This window comes from Thrips palmi, unplaced genomic scaffold, assembly GCF_012932325.1.
Source record: "Thrips palmi isolate BJ-2018 unplaced genomic scaffold, TpBJ-2018v1 HiC_scaffold_3, whole genome shotgun sequence".
Taxonomy (NCBI): Eukaryota; Metazoa; Arthropoda; class Insecta; order Thysanoptera; family Thripidae; genus Thrips; species Thrips palmi.
Genome location: NW_023144630.1, coordinates 3,970,641 through 3,990,969, shown reverse-complemented (window position 1 = coordinate 3,990,969; position 20,329 = coordinate 3,970,641). Strand labels below are relative to the sequence as shown.

General features: G+C 50.9%; 4 protein-coding genes and 1 non-coding gene across 5 annotated transcripts; 2 read left to right on the top strand and 3 right to left on the bottom strand.

Annotated features, from left to right (window-relative positions):
• Nucleotides 1-734: 734 nt before the first annotated feature.
• On the bottom strand, nt 735-4,518 carry LOC117647939 (kielin/chordin-like protein). Its single transcript, XM_034389939.1, has 9 exons — nt 4,415-4,518; nt 3,374-3,490; nt 2,762-2,900; nt 1,970-2,085; nt 1,752-1,877; nt 1,502-1,630; nt 1,380-1,427; nt 990-1,249; nt 735-889 (listed from the first exon to the last, which is right to left on the bottom strand). Exons 1-9 carry the CDS (start codon nt 4,497-4,499, stop codon nt 824-826), a joined length of 1,086 nt encoding a protein of 361 aa, XP_034245830.1. The 5' UTR covers nt 4,500-4,518; the 3' UTR covers nt 735-823.
• Nucleotides 4,519-7,401: 2,883 nt separating this feature from the next.
• Nucleotides 7,402-7,473, top strand: Trnaw-cca. Its single transcript has one exon. It is a non-coding gene; the product is annotated as a tRNA-Trp (tRNA).
• Nucleotides 7,474-7,482: 9 nt separating this feature from the next.
• LOC117648571 lies at nt 7,483-9,097 on the top strand. The gene is made up of 6 exons (XM_034391113.1): nt 7,483-7,834; nt 8,067-8,157; nt 8,231-8,383; nt 8,457-8,567; nt 8,663-8,793; nt 8,875-9,097. The coding sequence occupies exons 1-6, from the start codon at nt 7,773-7,775 to the stop codon at nt 9,059-9,061; spliced, it is 735 nt and encodes a 244-aa protein (XP_034247004.1). The 5' UTR covers nt 7,483-7,772; the 3' UTR covers nt 9,062-9,097.
• An 890-nt stretch (nt 9,098-9,987) lies between these two features.
• LOC117648424 (uncharacterized protein K02A2.6-like) lies at nt 9,988-14,211 on the bottom strand. The gene has a single exon (XM_034390927.1). The coding sequence runs from the start codon at nt 14,209-14,211 to the stop codon at nt 9,988-9,990; it is 4,224 nt and encodes a 1,407-aa protein (XP_034246818.1).
• Nucleotides 14,212-14,591: 380 nt separating this feature from the next.
• Nucleotides 14,592-17,102, bottom strand: LOC117648570 (sesquipedalian-1-like). The gene is made up of 5 exons (XM_034391112.1): nt 16,742-17,102; nt 16,576-16,661; nt 16,320-16,489; nt 16,148-16,211; nt 14,592-16,063 (listed from the first exon to the last, which is right to left on the bottom strand). Exons 1-5 carry the CDS (start codon nt 16,845-16,847, stop codon nt 15,653-15,655), a joined length of 837 nt encoding a protein of 278 aa, XP_034247003.1. The 5' UTR covers nt 16,848-17,102; the 3' UTR covers nt 14,592-15,652.
• Nucleotides 17,103-20,329: the final 3,227 nt, after the last annotated feature.

Sequence of the window (20,329 nt, the reverse complement as noted above, 5' to 3'; positions counted from 1 at the left end):
CTCATCTTTGTTTGTCGTTTGTTATGGTTTTCTCATTTTATTTTATTTCTCTAACTCTTTAGAGACCACTAATGATTGACTGAATAATGCACATTATGTACCTGTGATTCTGTTAGTGCCTTTACTGTATCTTGTAGATCGATTGTCAAGTGTAGGTATTGTACTGTGATATAAAATGCCGATCTAAATGTATTTCCAGGTTGCTGTATTTCAACCCTGCCCCCCTTTTTCTTGAATGCACGTGCACTTGTGCTCTTGTCAACATTTTGAGCAAGCAGTGTTCTGCGTGCTAGAGGAAACAAATATAAGTTACTAAATTGCGTTTTGGAGTTTATTTTGTGCTGGCGCTGGAGCAAAGCGGTCAGGAGCGCATGCTTTCAAAAAAAAAAAACACTCGCTCGACAATACTCCGTGCCCAAGTGACATTTGACTGTGGCCCCACGGACGATTTTTGTTCGTGGGGTATTGACGTTGGCAACTTCTTTTGCCACTGATGGCACAACTATACTATTTATAGTGTTTTTCCGACTCCCGGTGCGTTGTCATTTTGATTTTGCACGTGTTATGTGAAGCTCAAGTTTGTTTGTACTTTATCGTTGAATAAACGAGTATTTTGTTGACAAAGTGCGATGCTCTTTGTTACTTAAAGACCCAACATCCTTTTGCTTGGACATTCAGCGACAAAGCAGTTTCGGCCGTGGGTTTGGGAATTGGGAAAATCGTTGAAAACGATACTATGAAAACCTCGTATAATTTTTACAATGATGAAAAGGAATTTGTTTTTACAGTGTGATGCGATGGATGCGCGGCAGTTCTTCTCCAGTTACTCTTTGCCGACGCAGTGAGGGTGGCCGTCCTTCATGACGCACTTGGAGACGCAGCGCACGTTCTGGGGGCACAAAAGACACGGGTTCGAATACCGACAGCAGACTGGTTACGCGTCATTTGTCGCTGTTCTCTCGCACTCGTGGGTGCGACGGAGCACTCACAGCACAGGTGTAGCTGCGCGCGGTCCTGGTGCTGCCAGTGGCCGCGTCGACGGGGACCCCCTCGGAGGCGGCGGCGGCCTCGGGGGCGGCCACCTCGGGGGCGGCGCAGGGCTCGCCGCCGCGGTTGCAAGTGACGTGGGGCGGCACGTCGCAGCGGCACGTCTCGCAGGCGCCGCCGCTCTTCGGGGCGCTGAGCCCGTCGCCCCGCCGCAGCGTCAGGGAGCCCCACTTGCACGACGCGGCGTCGGCCTCGGCCGGGGCTGGAGAAGAGGCAAGGAGTGAGTCACGTGGTCACCGTGGGCAACGCCAAGTGCGCGGGAAAGAGAGTCGACGGCAAATGCGGTGAGGTTAGGTGAGGTTAGCCGGTCCGCGCTGACCCGAGAGACCTACCGGGGTTCTTGGTCGTGACCGCGGCCACTACGACGTCGTCCTCGGCGGCTGCAACGGGAGAAACAAAGTGAGTGGGCAGTTGTCCCGCTTTCGGCTCTCTCGCGCGACTGTACTGTACTCACGGCACCGCCACTCGATGGGGCAGCAGGTGGACTTCCAGAAGACGGGCGCGCAGCCCCTCGCCAGGTCCCTGGTGTGGTGCAGCTCCAGCCCGCACGTCGCCTCCTTGCACCAGGGACCGTTAAGCGTGCCTGGGGCAGAGGCAGGTTAGGTTAGGTTAGGTGGGGGTCCCGTGAAGCCAACCCAAGGCTGCGAGTTGGAACCCCTGACTCGAACCTTGCCCCCCACTGCATACGGCCAAAGCAAGCTCACCGTCAAAGCCTCGCTTGCAGATGCAGGTCTTGCAGGGCTCCTCGTCGGGGTAGAACTTCTGGCCCTCCAGGTACGTCTCGCCCTTCCACTCGCACTTGGCCGTCTCGGCGGTCGTGTTTTGCTGGCCTGGAGAAGCAGCGCGCCAAAATGAAAAAACGCCCATTCAGAAAACACAAAGTGGATGGGTATTTGAACCCCGGCCCCCCAGCAGATCTTACATAGGACGCCGTCAGAGCAGCATTTGTCCATGGAGTAGGTGGCGACGCAGCCCTCCGGGATGAGCGAGGGGTTGAACAGCGACGGGCACTCGATTTGGGCGCAAGTCAGGGACGCCCTGGGGAAGGACATGCAGGCAGTGAGCGTGGATGCAGCGCTCCGGCATCCTGGAAGGTGGGCAACAGGCCGCACTTTTGCCCTTGTGGTCGATGAAATGTGCCCCTTTGCCGCCCCCCTCAGCCGACTCTGGATCCACGGGCGTGCACAAGGGGGGGCGGAGGGGGCGATCGCCCCCCCCGAAGGACCCCAAAAGGTATACTTTTGAGGCAGGTTTTGGCGTCTAACTCCTGGAAGTTAGGCAAAGTTCCTCAAAAAAAGGTTCCACCGCCCCTCCCGAGGAGGCGAGCTGTGCACGCCCCTGTCTGGATCCGCCACTGCTCGCAGTACAGTTTACAGTGCACAAGCGCCTGCGAACGCCGGGCTGGGCCGCCCTGTCGAACTAGGCTGTCGGGCGGATTGCCTACCCCCAGCTATGCAGGCGCTCGCTCCGGCCTTGCAACAACAAAAATATCTCGTTTTTTTTTTTTCGAGAAAACTGGTTCCACTAATTACGGTAACAAACAACGAGATAAGAGACGACTGCCTGAATGTCTTCTCGAAGATCGATAGTGTCGACCGTCGCATCGGTTTGGCGTGGCAAGGTCGGGCTCGAGGTCGAGAGTGCAAAAAGAGATGACCTTTCTTGTCTCCAGACGGGCGGGCGGACAGTCAGACAGACAGTCAGACGAACTCACACTGCGTTGGCCTCCTTGGTCTGTCTGCAGAAGCAGCCGGCCAGACAGACGGATGGGTCCAGCAGCTCGAAGTCCGGCCTCACGTCCAAGGCGGCACCCTTGAAGTAGCAGCGAGACTTGTCCCGCGTCGCCATGTGTCCTGCCAAACACGTTGCGAAACACGCTGCAAAACTGCAGACCGTCGCTCTGTCTCTCTCGCACTCATGGGGCGTCCTCTATAGGGGTGAGAGGGACAGAGCGACGAAAACGGCTCTCGGAATCGGTTTGCTGCAAAACACTTCGGGTATCGTGTCCCCGTTTCGCGATAGCATCCACGGGTCCAATTGTACACTCCCACGCAGCCAGAACGTGGGCAAAAAAATTTCGGTTGTTATTGTTTTTATTTAAATGATTAGGTCTGAAGCGTACTTCTGAGCTCCAGAGTCGCTAAATGGGACTCGAACCGAACGTGTGACCACACCAATGGATTGCTCTCCGCACGAGGAATCCATGGGTGGGGTCATACGTTCGGTTCGGGTCCCATTTAGCGACTCTGGAGCTCAAAACGCGTCCAGAGTTTCGGCCGCCGGCATGATGCCGGTCTTCTGGCCCACCGCGTCGTCCCTGTCTTACCACAGTCGTAGCTGCTGGGGCAGCACTCGCCCTCCTTGGTGATGGGGGTGCAGCCCAGCTCCTCGTAGTAGTGGTGCAGGTGTCGCAGCCCGCTGCAGGCACCCTCGCCGCATTTCGCTGCAACGAAGCGTCTCAGTGAGAGAGATTTGGGGGGGGGGCCTGTGTGTGTCTGTTTTGTTTTGTTTTCGTGCCTATGCCGCACAGAGTGTGGTGCATCGTGGCCATCGCCTTGGCAAGCCGAGGCGACTTGGCTGGAAGTTGGAGCCGAGCCAGACTCCAGCCGCTCCAGGCCCAAGTCCAGGCCGGCGACCTGGAGCGTCTGGAGGCCCCACTGGAAGGCTGGCCGGCGCTGGAGCGCGCTGGAGTCGAGTCGCACCGTGTCAAGGCCTTGTCGCGCTTCTTGATTTTACACCGAGGTGTTGTTCCTGTTTTCGTGGCGGGCGCACAGTGGGCCAGAAGACCGGTGGAGGCGGCCAAGACGCGTTTTGAGCTCCAGCGTCGCTGAATGGGACTCGAATCGAACGTGTGACACCACCAATGGATTGCTTTCCGAACGAGGAATCCATTGGTGGGGTCACACGTTCGGTTCGAGTCCTGCTTAGCGACTCTGGAGCTCAAAACGCGTCTTTGGCCGCCTCCACCGGTCTTCTGGCCCACTGCGGGGCGTGCCGGCCTCGCCGTCGTTACACAACACGCTGTCTCTCTCGTACTGGAAGGGACGCCAGAAAGACGGGTGCGTTCCTTCTCTTTGTGCCTCGTATTTGTTCGTTGGGACAAAAGGCTGAGTCCAGTGCAGGCGACAGAGAGAGACAGACTGGGTGGGGAATCCCGACGGGAGTCTCTCTCTGGGTTGAGTGACGTCACATCTGCCAAGACCAGTTCGGACCTGGAAGCTTGCGCACTGGACTAATACAGCCGCACGGCAATCATGCATGATTCCCAAAGTGCATTTTATGAAACTTCTTCTGATCTGCCTCTTCAAGGAGTCGCCGCACCCCAGGGGATGCCCCGTGAGAGCGACAGAGATAGAGCGCTGCTTACCGGTGCTGGCGGCGCGCGCGCCGGTCGGGGCGCCGGTCAGGGCCAGGAGTGCCAGGGGCAGCAGGACCACCAACTTGCCGGCCATCCTGTCGCGTTGGCGTCGCGTCGCCGACTGCCGTGTCCTGCCCTGGCCTGCCGCGGGTGCTGCCGGTCCTACCCGGTGCCGTGTGTGTGTTGGTGTGTGTGTGTGTGTGTGTGTGTGCGTCCGGCCGGCCGCTGCTTCCGCGGCCTCGCTTGCGGCTTGCGGACCCCCAGCGAGCCAAGCTTGGCTGCTAGCAGTGCAGGCGCCGCTGCTCTGTCTCTCTCGCACGCGTGTGAGAGAGACAGCGCCGTAATGAGTCTGCTGTCGCGGTGCCATCACCCACGCGAATGAAATCGCATCGCATGGATGCTCGCAGTGTCGAATGCTTTCTCGTGTCTGGAAGGACAAAACTGCCCACCTTCCATATTCTGTGAGGGGGGACTGAGATGGGGGTTTTACGCATTGAAGGGTCCAAAGTAAAATGCGAACATGATATAGCGTTTTTAATGGTCAGCAAGAAATCAACATATCAAAAAAGTGAAAAAAAAAAGTAAAATGAGTCGAAGCTCAAATGAAGGTGATGTGGGTTGCCGTGGCAGCAAGCGAAACGCGGAGGGAAGGCCGAGCGCTCTGCAATACAGAAACAGAAACGTTCGTCAGTTTTGGAAATGGAAAAAGAAACCATCGCGAAACGAAAACTGGAACGTATGTATCCGTAAGGGAAACGAAACAAAATTCATCGTGGGGTACATCCACCGCACGATGGCTGTACCCCTAGGACTTAGGTTCATTATCGGCACCAAAAAAACGATTTTGTGGCTCTCACCGAGTCTAGAGACACTTGTACACTCCGGCCTCCTTGACGCAGGCAGTCACACACAGCTTGTCCTGTGAACGAGAAAAGGGCGTTAGAAGCGGTGCTCCTGAGAGTCTATAGACACTAAGACCGGCGCTGGCGACCGATATTCTAGACGTGTTTTGAGCTCCAGAGACACAGGACTCGAACCCCACCAACGGATTCCTCTTTCGGAGAGCAATCCATTGGTGGGGTCACACGTTCGGTTCGAGTCCCATTTAGCGACTCTGGAGCTCAAAATGAGTCCGGGGTTTTGGCCGTCCAAATCCACTGTGCAGGCATACTCACGCCACACTTCTTGGGGGCGTTGTCGGGGCTGCGGGCGGCGCGGCTCAGGGTGGACTCGCCGGGCAGGGGCAGGGTCAGGGGAGCGATTTTCATCATGTTGTCATACGGCGATGACTGTAAGGCAAAGGCACGCAGTAGTGGCCGCGCGTTCCAAAAGGCACTCAGTGGCGGCACTGCGTTCTCAAAGGCACGCAGTTTGCCGCCCGCGATCCAAAGAGGCGCTCAGTTTGTCCCACGCGATCCAAAAGACACGCAGTTTGCCGGCCGCCAGCCATAAACTGCGTGTCTTTTGTGTCGCACGAGGCGAACCCTTACAGGTCCAGTATCCTCGCCTGCACAAACAACAACATTGCGTTGGGGAACTTCTTGAACCAAGTACTTACACCGTGATCTTCCTGACCATTGGCAGGGACCAGGGCGCACAGCATGGCCAGGGCGAAGAAGGCAACCAGCATGCGAGCCATGTTGATGTTGAGGGTGTAGAGGGCGTCGAGCAAGGCGTCGAGGGCGTGTGGAGGGTTTGGCGTCCTGAAGCAGACTGTAGCCCCCAGTCCAGCCGGCGCAGCCAGCTCGTCTCGGTGCGCGGCGTCCGCAGCCCCGAGCCGCCCTTCGCGAGATAAGCCGCTAGGAAGTCGAGACAAAAAGGCGCTCCGGGGGTCGCGACCCGGCCGGGATTCGAACCCCCGCCCCGGCGCTGCTGTTGTTGACCACCGCGGGGCCGAAGTTCGCGCGGCCTCGCATTCGCGGCTCGGGAACGGACGACATCCGATACGGAGGGCGAGCGCCACCCGCACCACCCGCGCCGCCCGACGCAACGCAAAATGGGCGTATCTCTCACGCGGTCTGCGGCCACATACGCGGTTTCGAGCGCCTCTGGTGACCCGACCGGCCCGACCCAGTGCGTCTCCCCGATCTAGTTCTGGATCGCGGTCAAGGAGCAACTTGTTGTTGTATCGAAGTTAAGTTGGGGGAGACTGGCAGCCGCCACTTCCGAAAAAAGAGCCGTGTCGCCGCTCTGTCTTTGTCGCACTCATGGGGCTCTCCGTAACGGTGCGAGAGAGACAGAGCGATGGATTGCCCGTCTGGGGACGCGACGGGCGCGTGCACACACAAAGTACTCTCCGAAGAGAGCGCTATCCGCGAAGGCAAGGACTTGTCCTCAGCGAGATTGATGGCTCGTCTGTTTATCTACCGGAAGAACGACGAACCAAGTGCCAAACAAAGCAAAACAAACGTTTAAAAACAACAAAAACCGCTGAGATAGTATGAGGAGGGGCCGGCCAAGAGTGGACCGCGCGTGCAGCTTCCCGTTCGCACTTTCCTAACAGCGGGCTGCCTCCGAACGTCTCTGTCGCACTCACGCGGCGCCCCGTAGAGGTGCGAGAGAGAGAGAGCGACAGCCTGCAGGTGAGCAGCCCGCCGGGCAGCCGCGTCGTAGGGGTTGCCTACCCCTCGATCCGCAGGCGCTAGCTCCGAGTCCTGCCCCCACTCCCTGCCGCCCCAGCCGCTTTCGTCGCTCTGTCTCTCTCGCACCTAGACGGGGCGCCCCACGAGTGCGAGAGAGACAGAGCGAAGAGTCTGCTGGCGCGACAGCAGGGCCACGTCGACGGGGTCCGCGACTCGCCTCTCGCCTGTATTCCTGGCCGTTAGACAGAGACGGACTCTGCGCCAAGTGCCAAGTAGCCTAATTCTCGTCGTCCGCGGCGTCTGCGGCCAGCCGGTGGGGCGCGGACTAGGGCGGACCTATCGCAGAGCGGCACACCAGCGCGCGCTCACAGACACTTGAGTGTGAACAGCAATGAGTGCACCCAGTCACAAGTCGACTCCGTGGCGCAACGGTAGCGCGTCTGACTCCAGATCAGAAGGTTGCGTGTTCAAATCACGTCGGGGTCAGTGACGTCAACTTTTTTGTTCGGAATTTTCTAGTTCGTTTCTTTTTTAAAGCACAATTTTGAATGGCCGTGAAAGAAAATGAAACGCAACACTCAAAGTGCACAGGAACCACCAGTGAGCCACTTCAAAGTGGGCATTCACCATTGTTTCCCGAGCAACAATGGTGGGCGGGACTGATGGACTGATGTAGCGGTCTAGAAATATTTTCAGAAAAAGTAAAAAACAAAACAAAAAAATTCAAAAGTGAATTTAAAATCAGAGCAAAATTTTGTGTCCCGAAATATTCTTGTCTTAAAAATATGGCGGAGGAAGAGGAACTTGTGAACAAATTGAGCGGCCTGGTTCGGGAGCTGGACTACTGGTGAGCGCCAAATTCAATTGGCGCCAAAAATGGCTTTTCCCGTCCCGCTGGGGATGATGTTTACGATACGTGGCCCATTTGACCGGCGCGATGGCTTTTCCGCGACCCCAGTTGAGCTCTGATTGGCTCTGATGCCGCGACGAGGCTGCGTACGATGGGTTGCCCACCTCTCCGGCGCAGGCGCCAAGTTTTCCGGTTCTTCGTGAACGGGCTTTGGCTTTTTTCGTTGCAGCTGCCACTGCGACCAGAAGCAAGCGTGCCCGGACCATGCGGGGAAGACCAGGAGGCAGTGGCGCGACATACCCCCGCCCCGACAGAGGAAGGTACGGCCGACGGTGGAGGTTTTTTTAGTGCCACAACGCATCTTTTGAACCCGACCCAACCCAACCCACCCAGGTGCCGTTCGAGGTGGACTGGCAGACGTACCCGCTGGTGACGGGGCTGCCCGTCTTGGAGACGCGCTACAAGGCCAACATGCGCGAGGTGGCGTCCGAGCCGCCGAGGGTGTCGGTGCAGTACGAGCCGCGGACGTGGCTGCCCAAGCCGGTGGTCAGTGGACAAAATTTTAAAAAATTAATTAATATTCCATATTAAAATTAATGTTTGCATGTTTTTGCTTCAGGATCTCGGTGGAGATGGGACTCCGTGGGATTTAAGGCGTTACCGCAGCAGGGAGTTGATCGCAAGCCAGCTCCACTTCGGATGTGTGTGTCCAAAGCGAAACGGTCTACAGGTATGAGCTCAGTCCCTACAAGTTCCAGTAACTTTTCCCACAATAATACTTAACTTTTTTTTAAATATTTGTTGGTCTGATCTTAATGATTTTAGGATGAGTGCCGCAGACTGGATTGCAAGGGCAAAGATTGCTGCACATCTCAGCCTGTGGCCAAATGCAGGCCAAGCGGAGGACCTGGGGTGTGTGAGCTTCCCATCAGAAGGACCCACAAAAGCAACTGCTGGTTAGATTTTGATTTTCAGTTTCTGAGAAGTTTAAAATACTGATCCGACGGTAAACATTAATCAAAATTTTGGATGCACAGGTGTGACATGTGCCGGCCCCCCTGCTGCGCTACAGGTCGCATGACCCCACGGACGCCAAAGCCAGAGGGGGTGTGTCCGGAGTGTCTCTGTCTTCAGTCAGTCCAGTGCGGATCTACCTGTGCACACTACTGCGACAAGCACATGCTGGGAGCGACTGCCAAGCCCTGTCCTCCAATTCTGTACTAAGATGTTCTGGTTGCAAAATTAAATAAGGAAAAGCAAGATTATTGTCCTTTATTGTTTCCCAATACTCTTTTGCCACACAAAAGCACATATGAATATGACTATGTCATAGGTACAACGCCTCAAATTTAAGGCATAAAAGTAAAATTGATGCAAGTCAAATTGAAAATAAAACTAAAACTATGAGAAAAGGGGGAAAAAAGCTACCTGAAGAGCTACTTGTGACTTCCTTCTGTTTCAGTAAACACTATCCGTGTTTCTGTTTCCAACCTACTGGAACTTCAAAGTTTCTACCACAATAACAACAAACAAATGGAATGCCACAACGAATAGAACAGCCAATCACAGACATAGTGCCTAAGCAATAGGAAACTAGGCACAGCACTATAAAACAGAAATATTCACAATGTGAGTGATTGTGAATGACAAACTCAAATTAGTAGCTGAGGATAAAAGGCACATGTGACATAAACAATATGTAATGTAACCAATAAGAACATAACAGGGGTTTGGATTAATTGATTCTCATCCAATCGTGTTTCCAATCAAAATCATTCCATCCTTAAGATGTGTTCTATTCTTGAACAGAATAGTTGTTCTCGAATATTTGGGATCACAGGAACAAAGACTCAGACTCAATGACCAAAGGGAACACTCCAGAGAGAGATTTATTATTCATAGGTTAGTTGCATAGTATGGACACCAGGGTTACAAGGCAGTGACACGAATAGTTCTCATACCCGACTTCTGGGCGGTACTGCCAACGTAATCTCATACCACTACAACACCTCCCCCTTCGAGACACTAAAGTATTCAGTTGGCAACACTTTCTACGTTGAAAGTAAACAAACACATAGCAGAATACAAAAGTTGATTATATTTGATATAAAAATACAGAGTAATATATTTGATTACATGAATAATATTTATTAACAGCTCCCATCATAACGATGTGGTTTTAGGATCTTCCGACCAAATCTTGTTGTTTGTCGTGACTCAAATGTCATCAATCCTTGAGCTGCTGGAACAGAAACAGCACGAACAGTAGGGTTAGGGTTAATGGTCACTTTCTTTTCACCAGCTCTAATATTGGCGAGAATTGCATCAGCATCAATTTCTTTATTTTCTCTAGCATCAACTCTGTCCGGTTTGGTACTAGAATGTTTCAAATGCCATGTATTTCTGCGTAACTGACCTCCCCCTAATAGTTCAACTACGTAACTTCTGTTACCAGAAAGTTTACGAACTATATTCCCTTTCTGCCATTTCTTTCCTCGTCTGACAACCACACTGTCACCTTGTGAAAAGTTTACAGGTTTACGGTTAGCATGCAAGTCATGTTGAGATTTTACTTTATCTTGCAATCTTTCCAGCACTTGCTTAACCTTTACAACTTTTGGTTCGAGATTTTTGTTTAGTATTGGGAGTAAAGTACGACACTTTCTACTCATAAGTATTTCAGCTGGAGACACATTCATACCCGTTAAAGGTGTGTTATTATACTCCTTGAGAGCATCCAGAATATGCGTACCAGAATCACTGCATTTTTTAAGCATTTGTTTAGCAATATGAACTCCTTTTTCAGCCAGTCCATTGCTTCTAGCATATTCAGGTGAACTGGTTTTAATCACACTCCCCATGCTTTTTGCAAACTCATGACACTCATGTGAATTGAGTGGATTATTATCACCAAATATTATTTGTGGATTACCATGAGTAGAGAAAATAGATCTCAGTGCATCTATTACAGCTTTACTACTTTTACTTGACAGTGGTTTTATTTCTAACCATTTTGACAAGTAGTCCTCAACAACCAAAAAATCTTTGGAATTAAAATGTAATATATCAATTCCTATTTTCTGGAACCTCAATTGCGGAATGTCATGTGGAATTAGTGGCTCATGTTTATTTTTGGCACTATGTCTTTCACATGTCCGACATTCTTTTATAAATGTGGTTATGTCATTTGACATACCTGGCCAATACACAGATTGCCTGGCTCTACTTTTGGTTTTCTCAACACCCAAGTGAGCGGTATGTAAATTTTTCAAAACTTTTTTCCTGAGCGATACCGGAATGATTATTCTATCTTCCAGAATTACCAATTTATCTTCTACAAAGATATCCATTCTCAGTTTCCAATATGGTTTTACCTCATTAACAATAACTTTGTTATTTTTAGGCCAACCTTCCTGGTAATATCGCATCACAGCTGACAAACCTGGGTCGTTTGCTGTTTCTCTCACCAGATCAGCCTTGACATTGAGTGACATGTCAATATATTTTGTCACCTCATGTACAACCTCAACCATTTCTGGATCATCCTCTACAGGATCTTCCAGGCAATTTCTAGACAGTAAATCAGCTATATGCATATATTTACCCGGTAAATACTCAACTTTAGGTTGGAATCTGAGTAATTTGAGTCTCATTTTTTTCAACCTGTTGTTGGTTATTTTGTAAATAGGTTTTTTGAAAATATGAATCAAAGGTTGGTGATCAGTTTGGAACAATACATCAGGCATACCCCAAATGTATTTTTCAAACTTATGGGCAGCATAGCACAAAGCCAGCATTTCTTTCTCAATCTGAGCATAATTCTTTTCTGTTTCAGTGAGAATTCTGGAATCTAAAACTACAGGTTTTTTATCTTGCAAGAGACAGCAGCCCAGTCCATACTGGCTGGCATCCGCTTGAATTATAATTGGCTTTTTGCTATCAAATGTAGCCAAGACAGGGGCCTTTGAAATACTTTCTTTTAGAGTTTGAAGAGCTTTTGCATGTGTAGGCATCCATTTATAAAGAACAGCATTAGACAGCAATTCATAGAGTGGAGCAGCAATTGTAGCCATCTGAGGAATAAATTTTCTCAGATAGTTAAAAATACCCAAACATTTTTGGAGTTGTGTTTTTGTTTTTGGTTCTTTAATTGCTTCTATTGCTCGAACTCTTTCTGGATCCACTTTGGTTTTATTTTTTGACCACAAGTGTCCCAGGAATTTTACTTCTTTTTGTCTGTACTGAATTTTACCAGGATTAAACCTAACATTCTGCTCTTTGGCCTTCTCCATTACTTTTTGAAGTTTTAGATCATGATCCTCATAGTCTTTACCTGCTATAAGACAATCATCAAAATATACTATTGCGCCTGTACCCTGAAATGCTGTTTCAGTCATAAACTGGAATATTTCAGGTGCACACTTCAACCCAAATGGCATTTTTAAGAATCTGTAAATTCCATGAGGGGTAGCAAATGCACACAGAAGACTTGACTCATCATCCAATGTAGCATGCCAAAACCCTTCTTTCAGGTCTAACACTGTGAAAACCTCCATGTCTTTAACCTGACATGACAAGTTATCAACATCTGGAATTACATATTTTTGTCTGACTATTGCCTGATTCAGCAACTCCGGGTCAAGACAAATTCTTAAATCACCATCACTTTTTTCTCTAATTACCAAATTACTAACAAATTTTGGAATTTCATCAGTAACTTTGGCCACAATACCTCTTTGTACTAAACTTTCCAGTTTAGTTTTAAGTCTATCATTCACTGAAAAATGATACCTTCTAGGAGGGCACATTCCAGGTGTAACATTGGGATCAACAGTAATTTTTACTTTATTTTTGAACTCACCCAGACCTGTGAATAGTTCCTTATATTTTTCTAGGAACACAATTTTAGACTCTGGCAGTAACTGAGACATCACTTTGACAGTTTTCACATCTTTAGACTGATGTTCAACTCTTTTTACCAGATTTAAAATTTCACATGCTTCTATACCAAGAATTGGTCTAGGATCAATTGTAGAGAGTAGGAACTCACAAATCATTTTGCCACCATATTTTGTTTCAACACTCAACCTTACTGTACCTTTAGGTGAGCTTAAAACATTCCCATAAGCCTTCAGCACGGTGTTAGTGGGATTGACAGTATACCCTTTGTCAATTATTTGGAAAACATGAAATGGCAGAATATTTACTTCAGACCCAGGATCCAACTTAAATTTTACAAAGTGAACCCCCTGAAGTTTTAATACCTCAGTGTATTCTTTTCTAGGTCTTTTACTCTCCCCACTGACAATAATTTCATTTTTTCTTTTAACAGCAGTTAACATATGTACATACCTGGTACTCGCACCATCATCTGTCCACGAGCTAAGCAAGCAATCTTGAAGTTGATTAGTCACAGTAGCAAGACTGTCAACCTTACTTTGCTTTTTAAAATTGCCAGCATTTTGTTGTCCTTTGTTACGGCACACAACTTCCCAGTGATTTTTTCCATTACAAGCAGAGCAAATTTGGCCATAAGCCGGACAGTTGCCCGCCTCATGCACTCTATTACATTTTCTGCACTTGTATTTAAACAACTGTTTGTTGTCTCCCTGTTGTGAACCATTCCTCTTTGATTTATAGCCTGGACCGGGTCGGTTGTGGTACTGTGAATTTTTCATCTTTCCTCCACCTTTGTTCTTTTGGTAGGGTTGAGAGGGAATGCCATTCTTGCTACGGTTTTTGTTGAATGACTGGATAGCCTCGACATTTTGGGCATTATCGTTATCACCATTCAACTTCGGATATCGTGCCGTAGCTTCAACTGCCTTGCACAGATCAATAATATCAGATAAACTCTGATTTGACTTGGATCTCAGAGTGTCTCTTAACCTCTTGTCCCAGACACCCCATATAATTCTGTCCTTCAGCATACTATCAACAATAGTTGCGTACTCACAGTCTTTCACCAAGTTTCGCAAATCTGTTAGCCAGTTGGAAAACGTTTCCTCCTTTTTTTGATTTCGCGCATTAAACAGTTCTCGACAACCCGTAATGCATTTTTTCTCCGCCGCATAGAGGTCAAACTGCTCAACAACCTTGTCATAGTTGTTTGTATAGTCATGTTCAATGACCTCCTCTCCTTGATCGTTGGTTGTTTTGGATATCAGCTTATCTTTAAAGGCATTATAAACCTCCAAAGCTTCATCCCCGGCCTCTCCCATCAGGAGTGCGCATCGAACATCCGACGCCGCTTTAGCCTTTCCAATTGCGGTTAAGAAGAATCCAAACTTCTGCTTGAAAGTTTCCCATGACTTCTGAATATTACCTGACTTTAAATTGACAGGCCCAGGGCTTTTTAGATGATTATCACCCATTTTCAGCAGAATTCACCACCACCAAGCCACAAAGCAAGTAGCGAGACCAGACCACCGGTTTAACCAGACTGATTTTTTCACTTTTCTCAATCTCCCGATCAAGAATTTATTACTCACAATGACAGAGCACTTGTTAAGATTCGATTACGACTGCGCCATGTTCTATTCTTGAACAGAATAGTTGTTCTCGAATATTTGGGATCACAGGAACAAAGACTCAGACTCAATGACCAAAGGGAACACTCCAGAGAGAGATTTATTATTCATAGGTTAGTTGCATAGTATGGACACCAGGGTTACAAGGCAGTGACACGAATAGTTCTCATACCCGACTTCTGGGCGGTACTGCCAACGTAATCTCATACCACTACAACAAGATGTATAATAGAATTCAATCTTTTCAACACAACCCTGCTTTAACCTTAAGCCTAGGAGTCTTTATCACATACATTTGCAACATATCTAGAAAACATAGCATTCTTCTTGACTAATTCTGAAAATATACTTCATTCATTACAAAGGCAGGTAACTACTTGTTATTACAAAATACTATGGCAGAAGGTTCTTCAAGTGAGGAGACACAAAAAGTGGGTAATATTTCTCAAAATATTAAGAACAAATTCACACATGGTACACTTGGATGCAGTACTGATATGATAAAAACTACGTATATCCTGCTGTTGCCATTGCATACATTCACATTCAAGTCTAAGTAGAAACTCTTTTTCCTCAAACCTAGACATAAAAATTAATACAGCTCGCCGATCCTACTTAACTACACTTTAAGGGCATCCACTTAGACAAGCACAATGAGGAACTGAAATGAGGAGAACATTTGTTAAATCCACTCCTCTGTTGCCTATTACATTTTAAAAATACTGTATACCTAACAACAAATAATCAATTAAAAAAATAAATTTTTAAAAGCAGATCAACATTTACAACAAGTAACTAGTCACTAGTCAAAAGACCAATTATAATCATATGAGGCATGGCAAGGTGGACTTGAGGCCAGATTTAGAAAATTCACAGAGTGATTTTATCATAAATGAATAAAATGGTGCCATACCTCACTTCAGTCTTGGCTTAATAGTAATAATCAAACCCGAATCTTGATTATTTAACTGAGTATTTTCAGATTACTTAAAATAATGACTTCCAACACACAGCTCATGGACACACAGCTCAAGGATAGATAAACCAGGCTTGAAAATTTTAGATAGGTTTGAGATTCATATAGAAGTAAGGACCAATGACGAGCTTAGGCAAGCAAAGCAATAATTGTGAATACACTCTATAAGCTCACACTGGGAGGAAAACAGAGTTCGGGAATAATATAACAAAACAAACTGCAGATAGCTACAATGAACACAAACAATATATAGACAGAAATGATCAAAGAGATCCATTGAAAAAATTCTTCTTTCATGAATTGAAAAGATTACAGATCTATAAGATTTGGGCTATCATCTTCAAGACACCCATTGCTTGCTGGAGAGGGTTTTGTGGGAGGTAGTGCTTGGGCTAGAGGTGAAATAGGTCGATGAAATTGAGATCTTGACGGTCTTAACGGGGGTGAAAGTGATCTGTTTGCCTGGGAAGAGCTTGCACTTCTTGATAAAGCATTTGTACGAGGAGGGGGAACAATTGAGCGCAGCACTGCACTAGTGCTGCTGGCACTTCTTGCTAATGGGGTGGGCGTTGGAGCAGAGTTAATAGCAACTGCTGCGGTAGATGCAACAAGCACATGGCTCACAAAACTTGTCTCTCGTTGTCCAATATGCCCATTTTCAGTATTTTCTTGAAAATTGCGCACTGTGCCCATGTTGCGAGGATACAACAGCAAAGGATCCTGAAAGTGGAAAATAAATGGTCAAGGACAAATCTCAAATAATATTTCCCGTATCAAAGTTGATGCAGTCAATATTTCACATACCTTTCCAGTCATGAAGCAAATTTTGGATTGAAGAAGAATCATCTGTTGTCGCCAATACTCATACCTGCAAGCGGAAAAGAAAATATTATTCTCCAAAATTATGATTTCATTTCCACACAGTCTGGGTATACCATAAAAACCAACATACAGACAGGATTTGCAAGTCACTTACGATGACTGCTTCAATGCGTTGATCCATTGCTGAACATGATCCTCTGATCGACCGGCAAATATTATTTTCTTGTCTGGCTCATCTCCAAAAGAAAGAGAGAAAGCAAATGGAACACCAGAATTTCCTTCAGGCTGAACACTACAGTTTTCCAGAACTATTAACCCACTGGGCTGCCAAATCAAACAAGAAGAAATAAAAGTTACTCGCAGGACTTGTGGAGACACTACACCAATGTTGAAAAGCTGTTACACTGTACCTGCTTGGTTTCTACCCTTCCCATCTCGTTGATGCGGAAGTAGAAAAGAAGGTTGCCTTTCAGTTTGAACCAGCGCTCTTTGAAAGCTGCAAAAACAAAAGCAACAGTGATGTCACTCCGTGGCTAAAGTGGGACAGTTAACGACAAATAGTGGACCAAGCGTTACCTGGCTGGCTGTAGCTGCCAGGACACAGCTTCCGGAAATTAAGGCGTCCCTCTAAATCTATGGGTCCATTTAGCACCTCAGCTGCTTCTCTCTCATTGAACCTCATATTGAATAGTTTAGAGACTTGAGAGGCATAAAGGTTAGAATCTTACATAATTCTTCAGAACAGACCTCAGACAGTCACAACCAAGCATGAAGACCCCTTGAAATTACCAGGTCAGCGGATTAACCCAAACGAATCACCAATAACTGCCAATAGCGTGACACTTCGACAAATCTTGTGTCAAGGCTTCTTCGAGTCATCACAAAAACATCACTTGTTGTTGTTGCTACTTGTTGTTTTTTTCTCGATTATTTTTAGTGAGCGGTCACACCAACCTAACAGCAGAAGTCTATATCCAGCTCAAGCGAAGAAAACACGAATCAAAGAATAGTTTTAGAGAAAAAGTATGTAAATAAGGTTTATTGCCTCTTAAACTCGGGCAGAAGAAACGCGACGCCAGTGCTCTGTAGTCAGTGCAGTGTAGGCTAGTCTGTCACGTTGGTCCCCTGCTGGGAGCCGCGCGGCGGGATCGCGGTAAGATTTGGTTGCAGGCGGCGAAGTGTCCAAATTCCAAACCACGGCCCGGCGCTTCAGAGGTGGAGAAGTACCGACCACACGCCAGTTGCGTTCACAAACGCAATGCCTCGCGGTTGGGCCAAGTGCACAGAAAGTGCACAGAATGGACCCCTGGCTTTTACAGTGAGGCCACTCCTTGACGGTCCCGGCGGATGTTGGATCAATAAGAGGATCGCCCAGGCGACATAACCCCGTGCTTCCACACAAACAATGAGCCCAGCCCGGCGCGGCGCGGCGCGGCTGGCTGACGCGTCAGGTCGTGAGCAACGCGAGTCGAACATGGCATTCGCGTTCTCCTCGGCGAGGAGCCTCAGCGACGTGGACAGCTTCGGCGACCATGACCTCCTGGCGGACGGCGACGGCGACGGCCTCGAGGATGGCGACGTGGGGAGTGGCGACGGCGGCGACGGCGATGGCCTCCGACTGCGCAGAGACACCGCCGTCCGACTGGGCAATGGCCATTACATGGGTAGACACGACTACACTGTGATTCCCCGCGAGGTTGGTGGCTGCGTCGCTCTCTCTCTAAACCGCCTCTCCCTCCAGACACGTCCGCCCTCCTCAAGTGCCTCGGCGAACTGGACGACGAACTGCCCTCCAAGCCGCAGTGGCGGCCGCTGCAGGAAACGCCGCAGCTGGTGCGACCGCCACACTGCAGAGTAGGGCGTGTTCCACGAGTGTCGCGCTGTCTCTCTCGCACCCCGCGAGCCCTTCGTGGCGCCCCGGGGGTGCGACAGAGACAGAGATGGATGGTGTTCCGTGCAGCGCGAGGCGGTGGTGTGCGTGGTGTCCTTGAGGACGGCCTCCACGTTCTGCTACGCCGTCATCTCCCGCCTGGGCCGCGTGGGGGTGTACGACGCGGGGCTGGCGCTGCTGGACTCGTACACGCTGGAGCTGGGCTTCGCGCACCCGCACGCCAAGGTACGCAGTGGACTTGCCAGAAGGCCGGTGGAGGCGGACAAAACTCGAGACGCGTGCAGAGCTCCAGAGTCGCTAAACTGGACTCGAACCGAGCGTATGACCCCATCAATGGGTTCCTCGTTCGGAGAGCGATCCATTGGTGGGGGTCACACGTTCGGTTAGAGTCCTGGCTACGACTCTGGAGCTCTGGCCCACTGTGCAGCACCTTGCCACACTCCGGTTCACTCTGTCTCTCTCGCACCCCCACGAGTGCGACAGAGCGGCCTGCCTGACGGCCTCGTTCTAGCCAGATCGGCATCGGCCGGGAGGGCGACACGCGGGAGCCGCGGCAGCACACGACCTGGGTCAACGACGCCGTGTTCCTGCCCGACGTGCAGATGCTGGTGGTGGCCGCGTCGGACAGGTGAGCGTGGCGAGCGTGCCTCTGCCTCCGTCGCCCCCACAAGGCTGAAGGCGTGAGTGCGACAGGTCGCTGACGATGCTGGACGCGTCGCGGCTGCTGCACTGCCGTCGCTGCGAGGTGCGCAGCATGCCCGCGTCGCCGCGCTGCCTGGCCTACGCGCCCGGCTCGGCCTCGGCCCCCGAGTCGCGCCTCTTCATCGGCGACGACGTGGGCACCATCACGACGCTCACGTTCCGCAACCCGCGGCGCGCGCTGCTGCGGCCGCCCGACGCCGAGAACAAGAGCACGTCCTTCTTCTGGCCCGAGCTGCGCCTGCAGCAGGCCTGGGTGGCCGTGGCGCAGGACGTGCGCGTGCACGCGGACGCCGTGTGCAGGCTGCGCTTCGAGGCGCACAACGACACGCTGCTGTCCTGCAGCCGCGACCCGCGGCGCACCGTGCTCGTCAGGCACCTGGCGCGCCGCAGGGAGCCCTACGTCTTCAGCCTGCCGCGGGTAAGCGCCGCGAAGCGCGATGCTGTCTCTCTCGCACTCATGGAGTACGCCACCAGACTCTCTCTCCGTCTCCCTCTCCCAGGGCGCCGCCTGCTTCGTGCTGGACCGGCCCCTGCAGCTGCTGGTGACGGCCGGCCGCGACGCCGTGGTGCGCCTGTGGAACCCCCTGGTGCCCAGCCAGCCGCAGGCCGTGCTGCTCGGCCACAAGCACCCCGTCCTGGACGTGGCCGTGCTGTCGCGCAGCCAGCTCGTCGTCAGCATGGACCTGCGCGGCGTAAGTGCCTTCGGGGCGTACAGTGGGCTGGAGGCGGCCAAAATCCCGGACGCGTTTTGAGCTCCAGAGTCGCTAAATGGGACTCGAACCGAACGTGTGACCCCACCAATGGACTGCTCTCCGAACGAGCAATCCATTGGTGGGGTCATACGCTCGGTTCGAGCCCTGTTTAGCGACTCTGGAGCTCAAAACGCGTCTTGGCCGCCGAGACAGAGTGACAGCCTGGCTTTGCAGACGCTCAAGGTGTGGCACGCCACGGAGCACGTGCTGCTGCAGACGGTGGCGCTGCCCTTCTCGTGCCTGCAGGTGCCGGGGCGGCGCATCGAGCACGGCGCCAGGGCCTTGTACCCGGGGCCGCCCGTCAGGTCCAAGAGGTAAGCTCCAACTTGGCGCCGCGCGCCGCCTCCAAAAACACCTTCAAGCCCCCTTGGCGTTCCGCTCCTTGCAGCGATGACGGTGAGGTGCTGATAGCCGCCCTGTGCGGCGAGCTGGTCATCGTCAGGGTCGCCCCGCCTCCCCCGGGGGGCGTGGCCCCGGCCAGGAAGGCCTCCGCCAGCTCGGCCACCTCGTCGTCCACCGTGGCGCTGGCGCCGCCGCGCAGGGACCAGTCCCCCGCCGTCCCGGAATCGTGGTCGCCCTCGCTCTTGTCCGCCAGCAGCTCCACCGCGCCGTCGTGAGTCCGAGTCCGCGGGGTGCTCTGGTGCTGTTCTCGCTGGCCGTCTTCGCATACGCTTGCACTGTGTCGACAGGCCGCGCGGACAGCGACGAGGCTCGGTGGCACCCCATCACGACCTCCGCGAGGCGGAGGGGCTGCACTCCGACGAGGACGACGACGAGGAGGACGATGACAGCGACGCGGACGACGAGGACGTGCAGTGC

Bases quoted from the DNA above. Each gene is read 5' to 3' on its own strand.
- LOC117647939 (XM_034389939.1), bottom strand. From the start codon at position 4,499: ATGGCCGGCAAGTTGGTGGTCCTGCTGCCCCTGGCACTCCTGGCCCTG. The intron at 1,878-1,969 runs GTAAGATCTGCT...CTGCTTCTCCAG, and splicing joins CTGCTCTGACGGCGTCCTAT to GCCAGCAAAACACGACCGCC. The intron at 1,428-1,501 runs GTGAGTACAGTA...CTCCCGTTGCAG, and splicing joins CCCCATCGAGTGGCGGTGCC to CCGCCGAGGACGACGTCGTA.
- LOC117648570 (XM_034391112.1), bottom strand. From the start codon at position 16,847: ATGAGGTTCAATGAGAGAGAAGCAGCTGAGGTGCTAAATGGACCCATA. The intron at 16,662-16,741 runs GTAACGCTTGGT...TTGTTTTTGCAG, and splicing joins TGGCAGCTACAGCCAGCCAG to CTTTCAAAGAGCGCTGGTTC. The intron at 16,064-16,147 runs GTATGTGAAATA...TTCCACTTTCAG, and splicing joins TTTGCTTCATGACTGGAAAG to GATCCTTTGCTGTTGTATCC.
- LOC117648424 (XM_034390927.1), bottom strand. From the start codon at position 14,211: ATGGGTGATAATCATCTAAAAAGCCCTGGGCCTGTCAATTTAAAGTCA.
- LOC117648571 (XM_034391113.1), top strand. From the start codon at position 7,773: ATGGCGGAGGAAGAGGAACTTGTGAACAAATTGAGCGGCCTGGTTCGG. The intron at 8,384-8,456 runs GTCAGTGGACAA...TTTTTGCTTCAG, and splicing joins CGTGGCTGCCCAAGCCGGTG to GATCTCGGTGGAGATGGGAC. The intron at 8,568-8,662 runs GTATGAGCTCAG...TAATGATTTTAG, and splicing joins CAAAGCGAAACGGTCTACAG to GATGAGTGCCGCAGACTGGA.